Source organism: Lissotriton vulgaris, unplaced genomic scaffold (assembly GCF_964263255.1).
Source record: "Lissotriton vulgaris unplaced genomic scaffold, aLisVul1.2 SCAFFOLD_1069, whole genome shotgun sequence".
Taxonomy (NCBI): domain Eukaryota; kingdom Metazoa; phylum Chordata; class Amphibia; order Caudata; family Salamandridae; genus Lissotriton; species Lissotriton vulgaris.
The window spans coordinates 387,344-411,267 of NW_028244666.1; the positions used below are offsets into that span (position 1 = coordinate 387,344).

General features: G+C 43.8%; 1 protein-coding gene across 4 annotated transcripts in view; it reads left to right on the top strand.

Annotated features, from left to right (window-relative positions):
- Nucleotides 1–23,924, top strand: part of LOC147667170 (ensconsin-like) — a 652,025-nt gene that overhangs the window by 372,106 nt on the left and 255,995 nt on the right. For all 4 annotated transcript variants that reach the window (XM_086948874.1, XM_086948875.1, XM_086948876.1 and 1 more), the window contains 2 exons: nucleotides 19,352–19,462; nucleotides 23,555–23,668. In XM_086948874.1, coding sequence (XP_086805000.1) covers nucleotides 19,352–19,462; nucleotides 23,555–23,668 — 225 coding nt within the window. The remainder of the gene's footprint in view (nucleotides 1–19,351; nucleotides 19,463–23,554; nucleotides 23,669–23,924) is intronic.

A 23,924-nucleotide genomic window follows, 5' to 3' on the forward strand; every position in this document is an offset into this window, starting at 1 on the left:
TCCATATCAACAATTCCCTCAGTGATGTGAATCAGTAGTCAGTGGTATTACATGTTGGCCTCATTCCTTCCAAGCAGAGTTGGTGTGCTAACCTGTGGTTTAGGAACCTTTGTCATTTGATACAGGCTGCTTTGATTACAATGTTCCTTTTGCCTCTAAAATGATATAGGAATCTTGCTTTCTTAATATTCCTGCACCTTTCACTCAGAGATGACAAGGTTGGCTTTTTGATTAGTGAGGAAGGAACACCCATGTGTATCTTTATGGGCACAGAACAGAGATGCATAAATATGAGTGGTTTGAGGACCTACCTCCAAGGGTTAAAAGATCAGGCAATCCGGCATTCCTGACATACTACATTCATAAGTGTGGTTATATTCTAATGCTTTTGCACCAAACTAAAATTTGTGCTATGGCCATTAACACTTGGAACTACTGAAGGTGGTGTCTCATGCTCCACTCTTTTACTTGTATCTCAATGTGGAAAAATTGCACATACCAAACAGTATATATGTGCATATGACAACTATTTGGATTTTGCAATGTAGTGTTTCTAGGAAAATCAAAATAGTGCAAAACATCCAGAATGCGTGCAGACTGCAAGTGCATGGCATTATAGCATTTACACTGGACAGCTTATTTCTATGTGCCGACCTGATATTAATCTTGACACTGTTGAGAACTAAGTTCTGCCTCCAAGAGCATTCATTCCGGAGCCCCCTTGCACCCCTGCCCACACCTCATCATTCACAGAGCCGCCACGACCATCCCCCCTGGAACTAAGCCACACCATCAACTGCTCCATCGAGACGTGATGACTGGAAACACCGCAAGATCAATCTCCTGCTTAAGAAACAGTCTGCTGACGACAAACCTCAAGAACCTCGACTCCCTGCTCCCCTTTCTAACCAAGGTCATCAAGAAGGCCATTGATGCCCAACTCTCAGAGTTCATCAAAGCCAACCACGCCCTGGACTCCTCTCAATCCGGCATCTGAAGGGACCACAGCACTGAGACTGCCCTCCTCCCCGCCACCCATGACAACTGCTCCCTCCTCAGCTGGGGAGAAACAGCAGCCCTCCTCCTCCTCGACCACCTTCGACACCGTCTCGCAACACTACCTAATCACGAGGCTCCACGACGCTTGCATCCATTAAAAGCCCTGGACTGGATCTACTCCTTCCTCGCTGGTAGATTGAGTCAGACTTACCCTGTTCCTCTCAGAACCCACAGAGATCAGCAGCAAAGTCCCTCATGGCTTCTCCTTGAGCCCCATGCTTTTCAACATCTGCATGGTCATCCTGCAACCATCGTCAAGAGTCATGGAATCCACATAGTTTCCTACGCCAATGACACCCAGCTGGTTCTCTCCCCCACCAACAAACCCCCTATCACCAGAAACAGCTTTCAGAATGGGATGAAGGCCATCACCACTTGGATGAGAAGGCTGCCTCAAGCTCAACTCAGACAAGACCGAAGTCCTCATCCTTGGGCAGAAGACCGCTGCATGGGAAGACTCCTGGTGGCCCCCATGAACCACCATATCAACGCCGTCACCTCATCATGCTTCCACACTCTTGCCTGCTTCCGAAGACCTTCAGATGGATCCTCACTGAGGCCAGGAAGACGGTCACCCTCGCACTCATCAGGAGCAGACTCGACTACTACAACACACTCTACGCAGGTGCCACCCAGAAACTCCTCAGGAAACTTCAGAACATGCAGAACGCCACTGCCAGGCTGGTCCTCAACATCCCATGCTGCAGCTACATCTCAGAACAGCTAAGAGACCTTCAATGGCTCCCAGTCAACAAAAGATTCACCTTCAAGCTCCTCACACACACACCAAAGCCCTCCACAACACCGTACCAGCATACCGGAATCACAGCCTTTCATTCCAGGTACCCACCAGACATCTCCCCTAAAGATAACTCCGCTCTGCCCAAATGGCCCTCACCACTATCTCGGGGATCCGCAATGTTACAATGCCATAAACAAAGGTCCCTTAAAAGGAGTGTAGATAATGTCTAATCTACACCTGATGGGCATTGCAGTATCAATCAATCTACGGAATTCTACGTTAGCCCATCTGAATCCCAAAATCAGCAGTCTCTTCACTTCTGAAGTGGACTTCCTCAGGCTGACTTCCATGGTCTATGCCCCTCATGATCCAGGGTAATCAGTGTCCTGTAAAATTCTTTGTTCAGCGATAGAGCGCTTTGACTTCCAATCAAGTTTCCAAAGTCAAAACTGGAAGTGCGGCCTAAACTGAAACGAAACAGCTGAAACGTTCAAATTGACAATATATCCTGCCCTGTGTCCCAGACAGGCTAGGTTAGAATGGCTAGTTCATAACGCCAATAAAGCACAAATATGGTGGATTGGCATTCCAAAATGTAACTGCTGCATTTGCTATATTATTCGCTGCTGCAAGTCAAATTAGTTTTATTGATGGTAAACCAGGCCAGAAAGTATAGAAAGCATTAAAGACCATTTGTAATCCAGGGCGACATTTCGTGCCATTGGGTACTTCTCCAGATTCTGTAGTCGTTTTCCACACTTTTTGGTAACTGTTAGTCAAGCGACATCTGGGCAGACTTGCGAGCCATCTGCTTCATAGCAAGCACTGTGTTTTTAGTGGGCTTCAGCGCTCACCATATGATTCCATTCCAGTGTACCTGTATTTAAAAAATCTGCAACCTGCCTGACCCTTGTAGGCTTAACAGGGACAGGTTCTGGGGACCCCTCTATAAGAAATGCAATGAATAAATACTTTTATTTGATTTCATTAAAAAAAATCATAAAAGGGTGGGGAACCACCATTCGTGAAATATACATTTTGAAGTTAAAAACGGGAGAGTTTAAAACATGTAAACAATACCATTAGTGAGTGTGCTGGAACTTATTAAATTAGTTAATGATTTCCTTTTTTCCAGTTCTGTTGCTGCGGTTTTGAGGAATTTTATTGCTCTACAGGAAAGTTGGATTGATAGCCCTCCAAGGCATTGGATGACGACTGCTCTACATGACCATATTTGTTCCTTCCTAAAGGCTTCCCGGAGGACAGTTCTTCGGGTCTCTTCCAGGGAAGGGCAGATGCATAGTTAGTGTAGAAAAGATTCGTCCCATCCTCCGCATAAGCGACATTCCTTGGATTGCCAGGAGTATTTCCATTTTGGTGTCATGTCTTTTGATGGAAATGACCCCAGCCGCAGTAGCGTTAGGTAGTGTTTTTTCTCCTGGGAAAAGTGGTCTAGCAGGTATGGTTGAGGTTTCAGCCGCTGATAGCCTTGAAACACGGCACAAGCGTGTTTTATTTTTGAGACAGCTGTTTTGTCCAGTAATAAGGAGGTCCTTTTGATTGCCTTATTCACTACGTTTTTTAAACTGGAGTAGGTGGGGAGGGTAAGCCAGGCCTCCACTAGCTGCAATGCCGCGCGGAAGTCCTTCAGAACACTGAACGTTGAGTTACTTAGCCTGGCTTGGGTTTCGATTTCCTCCCAGCAGTGATGTGCAAGGGTGTTGTCCTCTGTATCCCTCATTCTCTAGTAGTATTTGGCTAATGCCCCTGGTCTGTCAGGAGTCTGGTTTCTCAGACCATACTCAAGACAAATTTGGGATTGTGAAACGTGTCGGGGGATTGAGAACAAGTCCTTAAAGAAGGTTGATTGTGCAGAGTTTAGGGAGATGGTGTCTTTCAGGTTTAGAATTTCCGAGCCGTATGAGATCGAGGGTAGGAAATTTGCTGAAATGGCTTTAAGCAAATGACCTATAGAACACCCTGTGAGTTTTTTCTTTAAGACTATGAAGGCAAACTGCAGTTGTTTAGCTCTGGTACGGCCTTGTCCCAATTGTAATTTGAAATTGAGGTTACAGTCTATTTGGAAACCTAGATATTTATGAATACTGGAGACAGAGGTTGCCCATCCAGGTACCAGATGAATTTGCAGTGTGCCTTTGTTTTAACTCGTCTGGCCAAACACATCACTTTAGTTTTTTGGTGGTTGATGGTTAATTGGGCCATGGTGGTGTAAGCTCCTAGTTTGGTGATGAGTCGCTGCAGACCTACAGGTTTTTGTGCAAGGAGCACAATGTCATCCGCGTATTGTAGACTTGGTGTGGGGACGTTACCCAGTTTAGGGGGGTCAGATTGAATTTACCGTAGTTGTTTATCAAGGTCGGCAATGTAGATGCTAAAGAGGCAGGGTGCCAGTACGCACCCTTGTTTTAACCCATTAAGGGTTTGGGACTTTTTGGTTATGCTGTGCCAGTCATCTTTCCTGACCTGAACCCACGTCTGGGAATACAAGTTTATAATGGCGTCCAAGAGTTTGGTTGGGACACCACAGTGGTGCATTTTTACCCATAGCTTGGCTCTCAGCACTATGTCGAAGGCTGCTTTAAGGTCTATGAAGCATGCATACAAAGGCCTGGATTTTGCAAGAGCTTGGTTGGCTAACAGGGTGACCGCGGAGATGTTCGTGAGTGTGCCCATTCCTGCCCTGAATCCTGTTTGGGTGTAGGGAATGAGGTTGCTTCTTCTGACCCAGTCCTTCAAGTCAGCCAAAAAGTTTGATGCATACATTTTTGCCTCCACATCGATTAAGGCTTTCAGACGGTAGTTGGAGAGGTCGGAACCGGCACCCAGCTTTAAAATACTGCCCCTCCAGGAGTCAGGGATGGTACAGGATGCAAGGATAGAAGAGAAAAGTGGTGTGAGGAGTTCGGACCAGAATGAAGAATTGTGCCGGAACAGGGCGTTTGGCAACCCGTTGGGCCCTGGAGCTCCCTCGGGTCTCAGTTTTTTTAATGATTTTTAGAACTTGCTCCTTCCGGATTTGCAGAGAATATTTGGATGCTTCAGGGTTGGGGGTGATTTTGACGTGGCCTGCTACAATTGGCTTCACGCCTGGTTCTGAACCACGAGTTGCCAGACAGACCGTAGACATATCATTGTATAAGTAATCGATGTGGGCTCTCCAGGAGTCCTCCATGATGTCAGAGTTGTAATGCCGGTTCTTGCCGTTTGCTAACTGGTTGATTATTTCCCAGAAGAGCCTAGAGTCCCTTTGTTTGGTGGAATGGTGAAGTTTGGCCCAGAGTTGTTCTTGGAACGCTATTTTTGCTGACTTAATGTCTCTTTTACGGTCTTTTCTGGCTTTTTTTTTTTTTTTTTGTTTTAAAACCTTTATTTATTACAAGCACAGTACACAGCGTCTGCCTACAACCCCTCGGGGCCGGCCGCTATGACATATAGGAGAAGGGTATAAAATAACCAATAGGACAGAACGCCGTTGAAGCCATCCCTGAACACAGTATATTGTATGGAGCGTAAAACCATAACATAAGGATAGAACAAGGTTTAATTTTATAATTTTGTGGAATACAAGTTATCAGTCTACAAAAAGGGTAGAAGCTAATAGCAGACCAGGATAGCCATTATCATTCGAGGAGCACCCGGAAGGAGGCGTAATAGAGGAAGGCATGTATCAGAAAGCTATTTCGCCGTCCTCAGAGAGCAAGGGCCAACCGCTATGTCACATAATGTTACGATGCAATAAGCCCCTTGATAAGACTGAACCCCGACCCCAAAAGAAACAAAGAGGTGTAACAGAAAAAGAAACAGAAGAAAGAAGAAAAGGAAAGAGGGCCATAGAGACAAAGAGAAAACACAAAACACATCCCATCCCCCCACCCTGCATACCAGCGGAAGGCCACGGCCCACCCCCCCCCCAATAGGCATGCCTGTCGCCCCAAGAGAACCCCCAAGTGGGAAAGAGAATAAGGAGAGCGGGAAAAACCATCCCACTCTCCAACTCTCAGAAGAGGGGGGAGGAGCCAAATGCAGCAGTCTCCCGGTCTCCACCGGCCCCGTAAACAGCCCCGACCACAATTGTCATCAACACAGCAGTAGCGGCAATCAGAACTGCAGGTGGGGAGAGACATTTCAAAATATACGAGTAAATCAGAAAAAGGGCAGTCCCATCCTAGTCCCAGCCCGTCAACGCGTCCATATCACCAAAGTAATCACCCAGCCCTGGCCCGATCTCGGGCGACCCCATGCATCCACCCACCGCAAGAAGTCACAACCATAGGAGAAGGGGGAAAGCAATAGAGCAAGGAAACCGCCTAACACTGGCCCGATCTCGGAGATCTCCCAGGACACACCCCTCGTCGAATGCCAACCCCCTACACAACAAAGAGACAAAATGGAAGCGTAGAAGAAGGGGGAGACTCGTAGTCACAAAATGGACGGTGCCAAATTCCCTTCATGTGTGCCAGCGAAATACAGTACATTGCGAACATCATATAAAACAAGGAGAGTCACACTAGAACAAAAATGAAGGAGCGCCAAATCAAACCCACGCTAGCCAGGAATGCGCAGTCCTCGAGGAGAAATCAGCTAACCCTGTCCAGTCCGCACTCGACCCTTCGGCCATAGTCCACGCAGAGCGATCCCCACTGGCAAAACAAAGGGACAAGATGGCCGCTCCCAGCAGATAGATGGTGTCTCAATACAAAATGGACGGGTCCGTCCTAGATCAGTGCCATTGACCCCACGAAGCAGCGCCAGCTGGTTCTCCAAAAGTGAGAAAAGAAGGAAAGTCACAAGCTGAGTCAATAAAACATGGGCAAGGAGATTAGGCGGTTGAGGGGTACTTGGCGGCAGTCCCCGAGGCGGCAAAGTCTCGGCAAAGACCATGGGCTCCGGCGAAGGCGGTAACAGTGTAGCGCTGGCGAAGGTAATGGGCGCTTGCGGCAACATTGTAGCCCGGTCTGAAGTCAGGATAGACATAGCAGCATAACGAGGGAGACAGACCGGTGGTGCGTAATCCGCCGAGGGCGTAGCAGCCTCAAGTGTATCGCACAGCAAAAGAAAGCCCACATGCGCTTCTGCTCGCAGGTCACGAATAGCGTTAAGGATAGAGCCACAGGTCAGAGCGGCCGGGGGTTCCATCTTCGCACCGGTCACCAACGCGGCACTCATGGCAGGATAGCACCCGGGGCGCTGCAGCAGAGTACAGTCATAGTTCGAGGCAGGATTGGCATTAAGCGCGGTCAGATCCACCATTGCATCGGCTCCAGCAGGGGACACACAGGGGCGCAGAGGCACAGGTATCACCAAACCAGCGAGGACACAGGTCGCTATGCCAGGGCAGGGCTTGCAAGCAGTGGACAGCGCACAACAAAAGCCCCGCGATGATATCAGCGGATCGGGAGCAGGCTTGTGGGGGACTCGCAGTGTTCAAGTGTCCGCCATCATGGAGGTGGCGCAGCTGTCTTACTTGAGGGTCCCGGTGCGGAGGCACCCGTGAAGAACTCCCGGTCGGCAGGCTCTCAGTGAGCAAGTGAAAAGCAGGCGTGGGCAGCAGCAGATGGTGGTGCCCGTCAAGGCGCCAGGGTCAGTCCGCAGGCACAGCTCCTCGTTGTTCCGGCAGCCGCCACATCCGCTTCCCGACTCGGGACACAGGAACGGGGGCAAAGACGGACGCCGCAGATTACTCGGTAATCCGGCGGATTTTCAGGCAGGCAGGGACCTCGGAGGGGACCATCCCGCTCAGCTCACTTTTCCCGTCCTCTCGCTAGCGTTTCATAACAGGAGACAGGACAGGATTCCGTCGAGAAGGACAAAGGATCGGGGAGCCGAGAGACTACACGTCCGAGCACATCGCCATCTTGGCTCCTCCTCCTTTTCTGGCTTTTGTGATTAGTTGTAAGAGGTCCTGGGAGGGTGCGGAGCACTGGGTGTGTAGTCTTCTAAGGTGTTTGTTCAGTTGTTGTTTTTGAGTCCTGAGTTGTTTTGTGAACCAATCGTCCCCTTGGTGTGTTTTTACTTTTTTTCCTGTGGCCTGCTTGCAAAATTTTTGATTTAATTCTAGGGTGAAGCGCTCCCATGCCTGAGTGTTTATGGGTTCAGTTTGAAATCTTTTTGAGAGGTGGGTACATGTCCCCATGATATCGTTGATCGAATCAGTTCTCCATGCCAGAAGTTTTAAATTGAAGCATTGCGTTTGGTGAGATAATACTCTGGTGGCACAGGGTTATCTATGTTACATAGTAACATGAACGACTGCGGTTGGTGGTCGCTTTCGATCCTGTCCAATATTTGAAAATTTGTGATAGATGGGAAAAGCTCATGATCCGTGAAGGTGTAGTCTATTGTTGATGCTGATTTTTGAGTGATCCTGGTGTATGCAGCTGGACTATCTTTCGGGCTGCTCCCGTTTAGCATTCTCATTGAGAACTCCACCAGACTGGCCGCGCATCTCTTGCCAAGCGTGTCTTGGTATTTTGGTGCTTGTGTGCGCTCATTGATGACTTGCAATAAGTTCATATTAAAATCCCCTGACAGGATGATGTTTGCATCCTGGTGGGCGAGTTTTAAAGTTTTCAGTGTTGATAGTAAGTGATCTACTCTTATCTTTTTTCGTTTAAACACTGGATGAATATAGATGTTAAGTATGAGCAAACAAGTGAGAGGCGAGGCTTCGAGTTTGACTCATTGCAGCCAAGAGGACTCGAGGTCCATTGTTGAAGTTTGCCATGGAATATCGGTTGAAACGAAGATTGAAAGACCTCCTTTGGCTCTCCCTAGGTTACAGACTTTTTTGGCGGGCCTCTGAAATTCCTTATATCCGGTTATGGTTGTAGGATTAGTCATCCAGGTTTCCTGGAAAAGAAAAATGTTATACTTTGAGATAAATTCCATGAAGCCTGGATCTTCTAGTTTAGTGCTAAGGCCGAACACATTCCAGGAGCAGATGTTGCAGCTTGGAAGTGGATTGGTAGCTACGTGGGTGTTGATTTATGCCTTATCTTGAGGTGATCCGGCTGTGATTGGATCCCGAAGTCCGGGAGGCTTAATGGCTTCTGGGTTAGCAAACGTGATGGTAATGTTCTTCCTTGTGCACTCTTTTCTTTTTTGATTAGTTTGGTGGTCTGGGCCTTTTGCCCCCTTTAACAGGCCCGCTGGTTGGTAGAATGGTTGGAGCAGGTTGGGATAGGAAAGGGGGTCAATCTTTTTTAACTTGATGCCCCACTTTGAAAATTGGTCCCTCTGCTTCCAGATTTGTTCAGTAAAAGAGGTGGCTGAGAACGAGGCTGTGGTGGTTTCTTGGCCCGTAAAGTGTGTGTACTGTTTAAATGCAATACTAACAATGTCACTGGTAGTTATGTGGCTCGGGGGGGGGTAGTGCTTTAAAGAGTTAAAGTAGGATGCTTCTGTTTAAGATTTCGTGGTTTCCCCTTGATACGTAGTGGGGGATAAAGTCCAGTTTGTTGCAATTGGGGAGGAGTCCTGGTGTGACGCTAGGCGTGCAGCCATTCCCGAAGCTTTGTCGGCCAGTGGTGACTCTGTAGTTTTTGAAGAAGTATTCAGGGTTACGTCTGTGTTGTTTTGTGTTAATTGTTTGTGTATCCAGGTTGCTTGGTTGCTTCCCGCGTTTGGGTTATTGCCTGTATCTGTATGGCAGGTTTCTTTCCTTTGGTTCTCGGTAACTGAATGTACTACACGTGGGCTTGTTGTACTTGTATCTTTCGTAAGTTTCTTTAGTTTAATTGAGGAGTTTTCGAAGTGAGTTGCCTGGGTGGATGTAAGACGTTTCTCTTTCCTTGGTGGCTTAAATATACTATATACTTTCTCAGGTTGAGGTAGTTCCCTTTAGGTGTTATTTAGGCGGTTCGGAAAAGTGGGTTGGTTGGATGGAAGGTTCAATTGATCATTATTTGAAATTGTATCCGGAGAAGTGAGGGCCGCATCGTGGTCACTCTGTTTCAATCCCTGATCAGTGTTGACAGGAAATAAATTGATTGCCTGTCTGGAGTGCCTTCTGTTTCTTGTTTTTCTTAGATGTTTTCTCTCACGATTGGTTAGTGTCTTGATTACTGTAGGTGGCTGAGCTAATGGTTGCTCCCCATTGTCAGTTGATTGAAGGGCTGAAATGTTTGGGTTGATAACGGTGGTTGCTGTACTAGGTGCTGTGAGGTCTGGTCAGTCTGTAATTGTTCTGGAATAGAAACGGCACCACTTGGTATCTGCTCGCCCACAAGGCTGGGTAGTTCGGTGTCTGTCGCCCATAGTTAGGCTTTCCTGTTTTCAGTTTCTATTTTTGGGAAATTCTGGTGGGGTTTTTTCAGTGATTTCAATACATTAAAAAACAGTTATTATCAGTGGTTACACATTTTCGCGCCATTAAAAACAACAGAAACCGTGTTTTTCCGGTGTTTATGGAACGTTTTGCTTTTATTATTGCTTGCTTTCTGCACTGATAGTGCATGGTATATAGGCAGTGTACGTGTAGTGTACATGAGATCCAAATAGATTTTTGTAAATTAAACTTATTGTAGTACACCATTCAATACGTCTTCAGTGAGTCTTTGGTCATGTGCGCTCACTCTTTCTTTCCCATGTAAACTTCTGTGAAAAGGCCCTCTCAACATTGGGACTTGATACGGGCAACACCAAAACAGCCAGTACACAATTTGTTAACTCTGGCCACTGACATAGCTTTCCATGCCAATACTAGTGCACTTGAAGATTGTGATTCTCAGGGCAGGTTCTGCAACAATTGCATTGAGCTGGGCACTTATACCCTGAGAGTGATTGAAGGAGTCAAAAATAAAGCAGCACTTTTGAAACTACAGAGGGAATTCCCCTTTACGGAAGGGATCTAGAACTTGTACAGAGTACCACAGTGAGGTTTCATTGACTTCAAATGCCATTGGTGGTGAAGGGACATTTCTATGCCTCATTGCAAGCCATTTCTCATACATTGTAAAAAAAAGTTCCTGAATTGCTCTTCAACATTGCTTTGCTTATCAACATGGAACATGTTGCAGTGCCAAAGTCACTAAAGGTGTCGCCCAGCCTACTCTCCGGGAGATGTTTCACATCTACACTAATTATGCTGAACACTTGGCAGACAAGGGTGTTTTCAGACTCTAGCTTGTTTACTATGCCCACTACAGCACTTATGTTTTCCTGGAAAATTCTGCAGTAGTGTACTTTTTTCACATCACTGTCAATATGCGACCAAAGATCCTCATTTTTCTTGCCTTTGGTATCCTCACTCAGCAAAAATTCTGTAAATGGTCGCCACATGGACAATATAGCGTTCATAGCCCCTTGGACTGATAACCATCATCAGTGGACACAGTTGGGATGACTCTTGCTTGGATGCCACACAAACTAATAACTATTTGCGTTTTAGTTCCTGTGCATAAGAAACCAGTGCACCAGAATGGAATAAAAAGTCAATAGCATTCCTCATTAACTCAGATGGTATGCTGAAAGCCGCAGCGTGGAGGTCCGGGGGGAATAATCAGACGCTGTTTGCAGGAATCAAGTCCTTCCCTGACACACGGAGACCAGCGGACCGAGGAGGATTGTCAGGGGCATTATTTTGTGTACCTGGGCTTGTTGCAGTCACGCCGGAACACCGAGGCGGACTCCAAGTCCCAGGATCCTTTCTGCCCACACCTGGCCTGGGAGTAAGCCGCGCCCCCACCCTCAGGCAAGACAAATTGACCTCGCCGCACCCGCTCCGCGGGTGCCGCAGCGTGGAGGTCCGGGGGGAATAATCAGACGCTGTTTGCAGGAATCAAGTCCTTCCCTGACACACGGAGACCAGCGGACCGAGGAGGATTGTCAGGGGCATTATTTTGTGTACCTGGGCTTGTTGCAGTCACGCCGGAACACCGAGGCGGACTCCAAGTCCCAGGATCCTTTCTGCCCACACCTGGCCTGGGAGTAAGCCGCGCCCCTACCCTCAGCCTATTTCACTCGGTCACCATTCCCGCATCGCGGGACGCGCGCGGGCCAGCGCCCGGGGCTAAGCCCGGGCAAAGGGCGGGCCCTCTGTGGCCCTCAGAGGCACGAGGAGGACGGGACGGGCCACGTTTCCAGGCCCTACAGCTACAGAAGGTATAGTTATACATACCATTTACAAGACTATTCACGGACATTTTTGGGTACCTCATCATAGACACTTTACGGAATTTACTTTATTGCTAGTGACACACAAGGGGGCATATCAAATCCTCATATTACTGCCAGAGAATGGAACATCTTCTACAGAGCTATGCATCACCTACCACTGATGACCGTCGCCAATTGTTAACCCCGCCCCACACCCCCGTTAGTTTGCCAATCCAGCCTTACTGGGAGGAACTAAATGCTCTGTGCGGGACTAAGTTCATTCCAATAACATCCCCCTCCCCCGTAAAAGGCCTTATTACTAACACTCCCTCTGACAGAATTGGTGAACCTTCCCTACCACCTAATGAGGATAACATGCAGGCCACTGTGCTGCTGCCGGGCAAAAGTGTAAAAAGGAGACACGATGGGACAAATGATCACGATCTCCAACCTAAAATACAAAAACTTTGTATCGATCCCCCAATGCCTGCCGTAAACTCAATCACAACCAGGGGGGTCGCTGAACGCTTGGATGTTAAAGTATCTTTGCCTCATTTGCAATTACTGCCTCAACTCGAACAGTTGTTAAACTCTCTTGTAGCACCCCTGCTAGAACGAATTACATCTTTAGGAGATAGGCTGACAAACATAGAGATTGCTATTAAAGCTAACTCCTTTCCCGTTACAAAGTTGGCAACACCCAATTGTTCCATTCCACCAAATGTACCTGAAGGCCCTATGCTGACGGACACCATAAAAACTGTTTCAGCTGAAAGACAACTTCTCAGCACGCTTCCTCCAACAGATACTAGAACTGCCCACAAACCTTTGTATAACTTAAGAAAAAATGTCACGATTACAAAAGAGCCTCCTAAGAGCCAACCACCACTGGTCTCTAAAATTGTCCCTAATCCCTTAGTAACGAACCACTCCACTGCTAGAATAGAACCAAACAGAGCAGCACGTATAGATCTACCTCCGGAAGCCACCCCTTTTGTGCTGGTTCTCTCAGGAGTACCAGCTCCATCACGTAGGAAACCCGAGAGTTACCAGGACCTATTACATAAGGTCACCTTCTGGTTAGGTAAAAATAGACCCCTGCCACCCAATAAGGATGGAGGCATCCTGAGTGTCAGAAGGGTGGGCTGGCTTGGGTCATTACCAAAGGATATTCCCGGGGACCTAATCCTTGTTAAATTTAGGAATAGGAACATTGTCCCCTATTTACGATCCTACCAGCCCCACGAAGATGATGGCCCCATTTCCATTTGGGATCTGTATGATTTTTATCCTTGTACCCCATACTTCCCTCTTCAGAGATCTACAGCAGACTTGATACAAAGGGGTGGTATTAGCTTACCAGTCCACCACAGATTTGATTTATTTTATAATTACTGTAATGCTTGAATAGTGAAGTTTACTTTTTAAACCAGTCAGCAATGCGGGCTCTATGCGGTATGTTCCTAAATGAGGAATAGGCTCCTACAGGTTGGTCATATGATTCTCTTAACTTGCATTAGGAGCCATTAGCTGAATGCAGGGTAGCATTCCTGAAATGACTTTTTCTTATTTGTAATAACATGGGCATAAACGTCTTTCTTTGTCATTTAATTCTTTTTTAATCAAGATTCCTTAAAATTTTAACTGTTTGTATAAATTTGTATATACTAGTCATGTGTTTTGTGAATGTATTTTATATGCCTGTCTTTTATGAAGGAAAACTTCGAAATAAAGACGTTAAAAACTGAAAACTGAAAGCTCCTTAACAATCTTCAAACAAGTGGCAAGGATCTCTTACAGGGAAGCACTGAAGCTCGGGTATCAATTTTGACAGGCCATCACACAAAATGTTCATATATATAGCTGAATCACTTCAAATATGAACAATATCACTCGAATCTTTGTTGAACTTGGAAAGAATCTTTGTTCTCAGAGCATTCCAAGTGACACTGCGTTCCATGTTTTCCAAAGTCTGGTGTAATGTTTTCACCACTAGTCAAGATGCTTGGTGATAGCGCTCTTTTCACATATACTTGTCACTGTACCTTGCATTGAATGTTTAAAGCCAGAGGTGTTGGCAATTCACCTACTATCAATACTGACTCACTAGAAACTGGGGGCTGATGTATTAAGGGTTTTTACCCATTCTCTGTGGGTTAATGTGATGACACATATTAGGAAATATTCTTATGAAACCAGCCATTTTACCTATCAGTAAAAAAATCAAACACACCCAAAATATCAAATATGATTTCCTGATTCTCGGCAGTTTATAAAATAATTTAATGAGAGAGATGTAAAACATGCATCTAAACCCTGCATCTTAAGACCAAGGACCACAAAACTGAAAAAAGCAAGAGGAAGAAGAAACAATATTTTAGTCTCATCCCTGAACAACAAACACTCAAGCAGAATAATGTTAGTCAAGTCTTTCTTACTGCTAGCTTGTATAACAAAGTCACATTGTATTGGGCCCTTCAGGAAGAAACAAAATGACTCTCTCACTCTTTTTCCTTTCTTTGAATGGCATTTAGTTTGTGGTTGTGCAGGTGTTTTTTTCAGTGTGTATATTTTTCACTGCTGAGGGCTATTTCTCTTTCAGTGGGGTTTTATCAGTTATTATAGGTTTAAACCTAAAACCTCACAGCTTACCCATAGTATAGTGCCTTTTGGTCTTGCTCTGTTTGTGGGGAGTTCTTTGTTGAAGCTTCCCTGGTTGTGACGAGTAGATCTGACACGAGGGTGGGGACCACCGCTAGTTTGTCTATAATTTGGGAGCAATAGTAGTTGCATGTTTGATATGTTGTTTCCTGGTCTCGCTGCACCCTCGATACCATCTCGTTGAAACTTTCCAGTTTCTGTTCTACCCCCTGAAGGTGGATTGCTAAGATGTTTAAAAGGTCCACTTGGGTATCCAGCTTGTCTGCATAGTAAGACATTGCTTTGGCAATTGTGTCCATTGTTTGTAGCAAGAGCTGCCAGGCTGATGGAGCTGGGATGCTGCCTGGTTCGGTTGAAAAGGCCTGGGCGCCGTTTGTCCTGTGTTTTGAGTGTGCTGACGGAGGGGGATGTAGAAAAGCCGGGGTCCTGCTAAGTTGTTCCCTTGATTGGGATGATGGCAACAAAAGGTTTGAGTCCTTCATAGTGGGGAAGGGGGACTGCACCTCCTGTTGGATTGCCTGGCGGAGGGGCTGGCAGTGATGCTGTTCTGCTTGGGCTTCGAACAAAAATGAATAAAAACCACGCTTATTGCAATTTTTTTTAATAGGATTGGGGAAGACAAATCCTTGCACCCCGGTGTGCTGGACGACCTGGGGTTTTGTCTGGTTCCCTGTTAAGTTCCTCGTTGAGTGTGAGATGTTTGTGGTCGTCTTATTGGCAGGGGCCCCTTCGTTGTAACTTTGGAAACCATCTGTACATGGGGAAAGTATAAGTAATGTCTGATGGTTGTGATAATCGACAGAAGTGGGAGGGTTGTGTATTTGTGCCTCGCAGACTTGGTGATTTTGCTTATGTCTGAGTTCAAGCGGGATGAGATCTTTAGATGATAAGAGTTGGAGGCTTGGAACAGCTGTGGTTGCTTCGTAGAGGACTTCCAATCGTTGAGGTGACAGAGAACCTCTCCTACCGCACTCCTGATTCGAAGTTTTCCCACTGGGAGTGCGTGTGGTGGCTTCGCTCGCTGGGCTGATAATGATATCTTCTCTTGTGTTGGAGGCGCCGGAGTTACTGTGGTGTCGGTTAGCTGAAGTAGATTCTATAACAACTTTTAAAAAGTCCGTAATCAGTGCCCGTTTGCTGTTGTTTTGTGCTGAGTGATACCTGGGTGGAACCGTAGAGATAGCTTTGGTACCTTCGCCCAATTTCGCTACTGGAGTCGCCGCTGTAGATATTTTTGATGTGGCTGTTAGCCAGTTGATTGCAGTTGCTATGGTTGTTACTTTTATTGGCGGTGGCAGCGTGTCTGTTGGGGTTCCTGGTTCTAGCCCCTGATGTGTTTCATCATTAGCAGAAGGACTGGGGCCAGGGGTGATCATGCTTTTGGGTTCTTTGCCTGCTGCCTCTTTGGCTTTCTCCTTGTCCTGGCAAAGTATTGTTTCTTACTGTTTATTGATACTCCCTGTAAAACAAGCATTGGCAAAGCCAATAGGTCTGGCCTTGTGAAATGTGCATTTTTTTCATCCATGCATAATCAGAAGAATGTAAAAGATTGAAAGTAAAATAAATGTGAGAATGTTGCCTTCCAAACGTGGTGGGCATATGTTTTTAAAAATAAGTAGAAAATCTTTGAAGAGCTTGTCTGGCCGCCATCAATCGCAGTATTTTGTAGGTGGATTTGCAGTTCTGGTCAGGCAAAATGCCGTCACTCAAAGTGCAAGACAGCCAATGGCTGAAGTGCGCGGACCTATTGACCCAAGCAATATGCTGTTGTGTGCGAAAGCAAAATGTGAATGACAATTGAAGAGGCCAATGGATGAAGAGGACCAACTCGAAGCTCTTCGGTGTACAGGTATCTTATGTCTTTTTTGTGTATGGTGTTTTATTATTACATGAGGCTGCTGGGACAGCTGAAGTGGTTTATTGGCCAAACCTAAAAATTACATTTCTAGATTGCTTGTCCCATTCGCCACGAGGAAGGGGTCTAATCTCCTGATTTTGTTTTCTTCATGGTTGGACTGTCATTCTCCAGTGTGACCCTTGTCCCAAACTATGGGGCTTACTGTAGGCGTTTGTTCCTGATGAGGTTGAGGATAAATTCAAAACACTGATCTGTGTAGTCACGCTGGCTGACATTGAAAAGGTAAACTAGGCATTATTTTTAAAAATTGATTGATAATGTCCCCGATTTGTTACACCTGCGTGTATTACAGGTACCTGGCAGCAGGACTAGATCCGACTATTAAAACCCTGTAAATCTTTACTTTACTCCTGATTGTGCTGCTGTTTAGTTACAAAATCTGCCTGCTTATTGTTCTACTACGTATCACAAGAGTTGTTGTAGTGATAAATAGGCCCTAACCTAGCGGTGAGTTTGCTTGTTTATTTTAAGTGAACAAAGGTTCTGCTACTATCACTCATGGAAAAAACTATTTTTCAAAATAAGGCCTCTATAGTGGGCTACCCATTAAATGTGACATAAAACACAGATTCAAAAAGGGGGATAAATCAATCCCAAAGAAAAGTTCTCCCAAATATTTCTGAAAAAAATGTTATTTATAATAAAGTTGATAATGTATCCACCCACATAATATATACAACACATCATTGATAACATATACAAATCACATTACAAACATAAGCAAGTGTGAATATTACATAAATATGCACATCACAAAACATTACAATGTACACAAATAAGTGATAATATACAGCATCAGATTCCTCAGATCATGTCCTATTCTTAATTTTTTTGGTCATATGTCAAATCTTCAGAGTTGAAGTGTACAGTCACTTATTTGACATTGATTGGGACGTTTTAATAAACACGTCGACGTTTCGACCCCTTCCTATGTCGCATAAACTTGATTTGTCAATCTGGGGTCTTCATTAGGACTATAAAAAAAAGTGTGTGCAACCGTATTAAAGCGATGTAGCGTCTTCAATAATCAATAAATCAAATGTAGGTAAACGTAAATGAAATCCAACTTTGTTCACCTTCTCGGTAAAAGCGTAATAATCACTGTCTCTCGGGTTGTCTATGCCTCAACACCCTGTGCATCTTCCTGTACGACTATCCTGGGTGAATCTTTAATTCAATGTAGAAAATCAATCTGGCATTTTTATTACCATAGAAGATGTAGTTCTACTCCCAACTCAACCTGGTTGTGAAAAAACAGTCGAGCCAACCGGGGGCGCAAAGGCTGCCACTTCAAGCCAAAACAGACGTAATATTACTCCCGACTCAGTTTTCTACGAAACACCAATCAAGCCGTTCGAGGGCACAAGGGCTGCCACCTTGAGCTTCAGACGCTCACCGCCATCTCACACGCCGACCATGGTGCATGGACAACCCGAGAGAGAGTGATTATTACGCTGTTTTGTACGGAGATTGATGGCCTGATCGTGCCCTGGTTGTATAAATTGGATTGTTGATACTAATACCGAGAAGGTGAACGAAGTTGGATTTCATTTACGGTTACCTACATTTGATTTGTTGATTACTGAAGATGCTACATCGCTTTAATATGGTTGCACACACGTTTTTGTAGTCCTGATGAAGACCCCAGATTGACAAATCAAGTTTATGCAGCATAAGAAGGGGTCGAAACGTCGATGTGTTTATTAAAACGTCCCAATCAATGTCAAATAAGTGACTGTACAATTCAACTCTGATGATTTGACATATGATAAAAAATTAAGAACAGGACGTGATCTGAAGAATCTGATGTTGTATATGATCACTTTTATTTGTGTACATTGTAATGTTTTGTGATTTGCATATTTATGTAATGTTCACACTTGCTTATGTTTGTAATGTGATGTTATGTGTATATGTTATCAATGATATGTTGTGTACATTATGTGTGTGGATACATCATCAACTTTATTATAAATAATAATTTTTTCAGAAATATTTGGGATAACTGTTCTTTGGGATTGATAATTTCCCCTTTTTGAATCTGTGTTTTTTTTTGTCTCATTTAATGGGTAGTACACTGTAGGGGCCTTAATTTGAAAAATAGTTTTTTCCATGAGTAATACTAGCAGAACCCTTATTCACTGACTGTAATATTCCCCAGGTTCTGTGCTTGACTGGGTAACCCCATTGCTACTAATGTTGTTTATTTTAAGCGACTGTTTATTTTATCGTTATAACTGTCAGCTTCGTGCTCTTAACAGTCTGTGATATGAGAGTGGTGCCAGGGGCCGTGATGATGTGTAACGTTAGCGCCCCCTCCCGCAGTTTTTATTCTTCTGCCTTCTGTAAAGTGATTCATTCACTGTGTTCACTTGTTAATTCAATATTGCTATAGGTTTTCTAACCACAGCGCCTTCCCAGATTGGTGGCATATTGTGTTCCTCCCTCAACTCACTTTGTCCTCCTGTGTGCCCTTATTGCCTTATTAGCCAAATGTCGGAGCAGTTTAAGCATGCTAAACACCTATATTAAGCATTATGTACTCATTTAGGATCATGCCTATTTGTAACCCTGTCAACCATATCAAACTAATGTAGCTTTCATAAAAAGAGTTCTGTTTAATTCTGTTATTATGAATGCTGATTTTTGTCTTTTGGCTTTATATGTGCTATATGAGTGACCGGTGTAACTAGTCCTCCAGTTTAAAAGTCTGCCTTAAACATTCTCTGCAAAGTTCTGACAATTTCAAGCAGATGTCTGTGCCATAGCGGACCTCACATGCACAAGGTGGAGGCAAGTTGAATCAAAACTCCTTCTTACGGGCTGTCAACTAGCGCTGTCTCCGTTTGTTTTAGATCCCGACAGACGGTCGGTTTCAACCGTCAACCTTTCAAAACATGTCGATCCTGTCATTACCAAGCGGCTCTCCTCTTCTTCTGCAACGTTGTTGAATACTCCTGACAGAGGTACAGTTACACTAGCAACGTTGACTTACTATGTTGATGTCTATATGGACGTGGGTGAGCACTTTAGAATGGATTTACACCTACTTGAAGGAAAACTACCATTGCCACACAGAAGAGGAGTGTCTCAGAAATTGACATTAGAAACATGCTGGTAAAACAATGCTTTGATTCCCTATAGGAGGACGTATTGGCATGTCGTTTTTAGTGTAATACAGATGTCTTTGCTCACCTTTTGTCCACTTTCTAGCGACATTACAGGAAGCGATGTCACATGACTCAGTGAATAAGCAGATAAAGCCCCTTTCACTTTAGAACTTATTCAGTCAGATTTGTTGAATGACCTTGTGCGAATCAACAGTACCTTTTATATCACTGTGTTGGCAGTTCTAACCCATGAAGCACCACCACCAATGGTATATGTCAGTAGTTATAGGATCACCATAAACGTTTTAGTGCTTTACTGTGATTTGGAAAAAGAAGAGGGCTAGTATAATACACAGATTGAACTTCAACAAAAATTATGCAAATGTTTTCTCGTGCTGTCACATGTTTACCCCTCAAAACTAAACTGTTAATGAATGTAAGAACACAGTTGAATAATTGAAGCCCTGGAACTTTGACACAAACTATGATTTTTTGTAAGGAAACATGTTACTAAGCTCTACATATTACATAGCTATGCTGCCACTAGAAAACTCTGCCAGTATTTTAGTGAAGTTGCTTCTACCCCCGATATTAATCCCAAACTGCATTCCAGGGAGAAGTAATGACATAACATGTTTTTAATTTGAATTAGATTAAGGTAATCTGGAGTTAAAGGTACACATTTTGATATGTTAGTGTGAATATTGGTGGCTGTAGACCTAGTAATAGATTTTGTGGACTTTAATCCAATTTTCTGCAGTAGCTTGCACGTGTGCTGGATACTCTACGAAGGGGAAAGCAGTGATACTGTCACTTGGATCAGAGGCTCCAAAATCCGATCTTCTGTTAAATTTCTTTACATTTGAGTTATTTGTTGGAGAATCAGGTCATTAGAAAGTTTTCATATAATAACAATTTCAATTGTTCTTCTCTATTGATTAAAGTTGCGTGGATTCCCACTTAAGGAAGAAGAAGCAAAAAATATAACCGTTTATACCTCTGTTATTGGAATTTATTAAGCCCATCTCAACGTGTCTATCTCCTCTCCCTGAATCAACTGCGGTTGTTGTGCTAGGAGTTCTGCAAGTTCGTAAAAAAAAACCTAATAACGTCACGCCTTTCACCGAACCCTGTATTGTAGCATCGAGAACAAAGCTGGCTTTATTTAAACACCATAGTCTTACATTGAATAAACAGTGTCCAAAGGCTCTATTTCACAGTAAAATATTGCAGACTCTGTCCTAGTCAAAGTAGTTATAGAGAGTTGGATTGATAAAATGACGGACATTTTTGGCGGAAGGAATTGTGCTATTCGTTTGGCACTTTCCTAATCCCTATTTCTTTTCCTTTAGCACTGAATGTTCCCTTTTATAATGTCAGCGCACAAATTGGTAACCCACTGACATTTGTAATCTGGCACCCTCCTCGTGTGATCTTAAAAGTCATGTTCCCAACTGTGGAGGGTTCTTTTCTGCCACTCGCCCTTCAGACTATTCCAACCTTCGGGTGCAAATGGCATTATTGTCAGGAATTTCCTGCAGGTTAAAGACTTTGAGGTGCTGGGTTGTTAAATTGGATAACAATTCGGTGCTACCCGGTGACCCATGTTTATAAAGCCAAACACTTTACATTCCGGACCTCTTGATTATTGAAGTGCGTTGGCCAGTGACTTTGTAGTTCCTGAATAGAGCCTGAATTTAAGATGTGATAAATAAAATTAATGTTTTTTCACGTATTATTCATCATGCATGAGTATGAATATTTGAGCAATTTTCTAGAGTGCATGTCTTACTTTACCTTTTCTGTTCGTTGTTGTCTTGTCTTTCTTCATTATCACATGTTTGTTTTGTTTTCCAGTTTCTGTGTCCTGCGACATAAGATCTAGTACCTCTGTCACTCTGGCTGTCACACACATGATCTCGCCTACAAAGTGTGCTCCTGTGTCACATGACTTTCCTTTGGCATGCATTCATTTGCTCGCTTATTACTTGCCAACAAGTAGCCATTTTTTATGCATCTATTCATTAGCTGCTTTATTGCCAGGATTTACAGTACACGAGATTGGGAATATTTTGACACACTAAATGGGAATTAAAACGTTGGTCTGTTTTCTTTTTTCCCCAACTCTATTTTTTTGCAAACCCCAATCATGTCTTGGGTTGCATGGAAAGTTATTTACTAATCAGAAAAAAACACCCCCCCCCCCCCCCAAAAAAAACATTTAATCGAGTAAGCCTTGCATTCAAGGGAATACCACATATTTTGGTGGAAATATTTCATAATGAATATGCCTGGCCTGGTCACAGTTTACAAAGCACTTAGTAAGAAGGAAAGACAGCCGTTTAGCTCAAAGTGAAACTTAATCACATGCACCAAAAATGCTACAATTTTACTCGAGACGCCATAAAGAAGTCTCACTAATATCATGTCAGCCATCCATGGATATATCCCAAAACAAGTCCGGAACTGCGCAGAGAGACTGCACCACTTTCAGGGAATTTCACCCCTAGCTGTGTGGTGGTACAGCTGCATACTAAGGCCATCTGATAGGGGAATGGGAGTAGTTTGGGGTAAGATAGCAAGAAGCAGTAGACAAACACATTTTACAGTAAATAGTTGCAAGCACATACTTAGAATAATGTACTGAGGGATGAGTGAGTAGAAAATTTGTAGCACTACTCTCACATGGATTTTAATGCGATTACATATTTGACAAAGAGAAGAGTTCATGCTGTACCACATAAGGTGTGATCCACTTTGGTAGTACATTAGAAAAAATCCATATTCATTGATGACGTACAAAAATGTACTATTTTGAACCCGCAGAGAGCAAAGAAGACTCCTCACCAAAATAATCTGGTGATTTCTGAATTATTTCTACCAGATGACACTTACTTGTAGCAGTAGAGCTGGATTTTCAAAGATTACGAGCGAAGTAACGTTGTCTTTCTTACTTAATTTTCATAAAATATAGATTGCGAGTTGTCATCTATTTAAAAAAAAAAATAGTTTAAGGTGTTCGCTCATACTAGGCCAACTTTGTACAACAGCTGCAGGAGGAGTGTAAGTGAACATTCTTTTCATATGACCTTAACCCAACACAACAACATTTCGAAGATGCAGAATTTCTGGACAAGGCTTCCAGTTGATTTTCTTAGGCTTTCTTCAGAGCTCATCTGTAGAGATGTTCACCATTAGCGTGACTTTACCCGCTACCTCTCAGTAGGGTGTGTCCATATGCAGCTGCAGGAGGAAGGCTGGCTCCTATATAGTTTCCTACTCAGACAAAATCTTTGATATCACCAGCATTCACCTGCCATGGTTTTCTCTTCATCGGTTTAACTTAGCCAATAGTTATCCAATTTAGAACTCTCTGAATGGTTCGCTTTCACATGTGTAGTCCTCAATATGACCCTGGGAAATGCCTTGTCTTTTACATCAACCCTTCAAAATTTACCAAACAGTCATGCCACTTGATAGGTTCTTTGTTTGTATTCCAAGGTCCTTGAATGTCATAATTAAGCTGCTACACTTCGAAAGACCTAAATGTGGTGCTTAGCTAGTACACATTCAAGGCATTCAAAACTCATGATATTAAGTGGTACCAAGGAGAATACAATGTATTACTATACCCTCTGAAACAGTGCCCTATAACTTGTTCTAGTTACAGATGCTAGTATTTCATTGTGATTCTTATGGAAACAGGCAAGCTTTCAAAAGTGTAGAGGGGTTGGGGCTCTATTTTTTATTTAATAATTATATAAGTAATACTTTAATAAATAATAGCAACTTTTGTGGTAGTTGTCGCTGTATACTTTTGTGTTCTATAATAGTTTACTGGCTTCACTCCTACTGCAATAAAAAATGCTTTTTTTTTTACTTTTCTAATCCTGTTCTCCAACGGTTGAATACATTGTTTTAATATGTTACTTCTATGTCCACCTTTAGCTCGTCGTTTACAGCTTAGTCCGTGGGAGACCAGTGTTGTTAGCAGACTCCTGACACCCACACACTCGTTCTTGGCCAGAAGTAAAAGCACGGCTGCTTTGTCTGGAGATTCAGGTAAACTATAGAGCTGTGAGATTTATTTTATAATAATGTTTTTATTTCAGCCTTGTCTAGTTGTTTATTTTTCTGTGTAAGTTCATAGCTTTATTTCACACTGATCTCTCATGTTTGCGTATTTACCATTCTCAGATTTAATACAAGAGGTGAACCTAAAACTTAGCGCCATTATAGCATCACAAGAAATGCTTGCATATATTCAACCATTGTGTTGTGCCTTTTGATCGATAGATGAAAGATAGCAAGAGCTAGC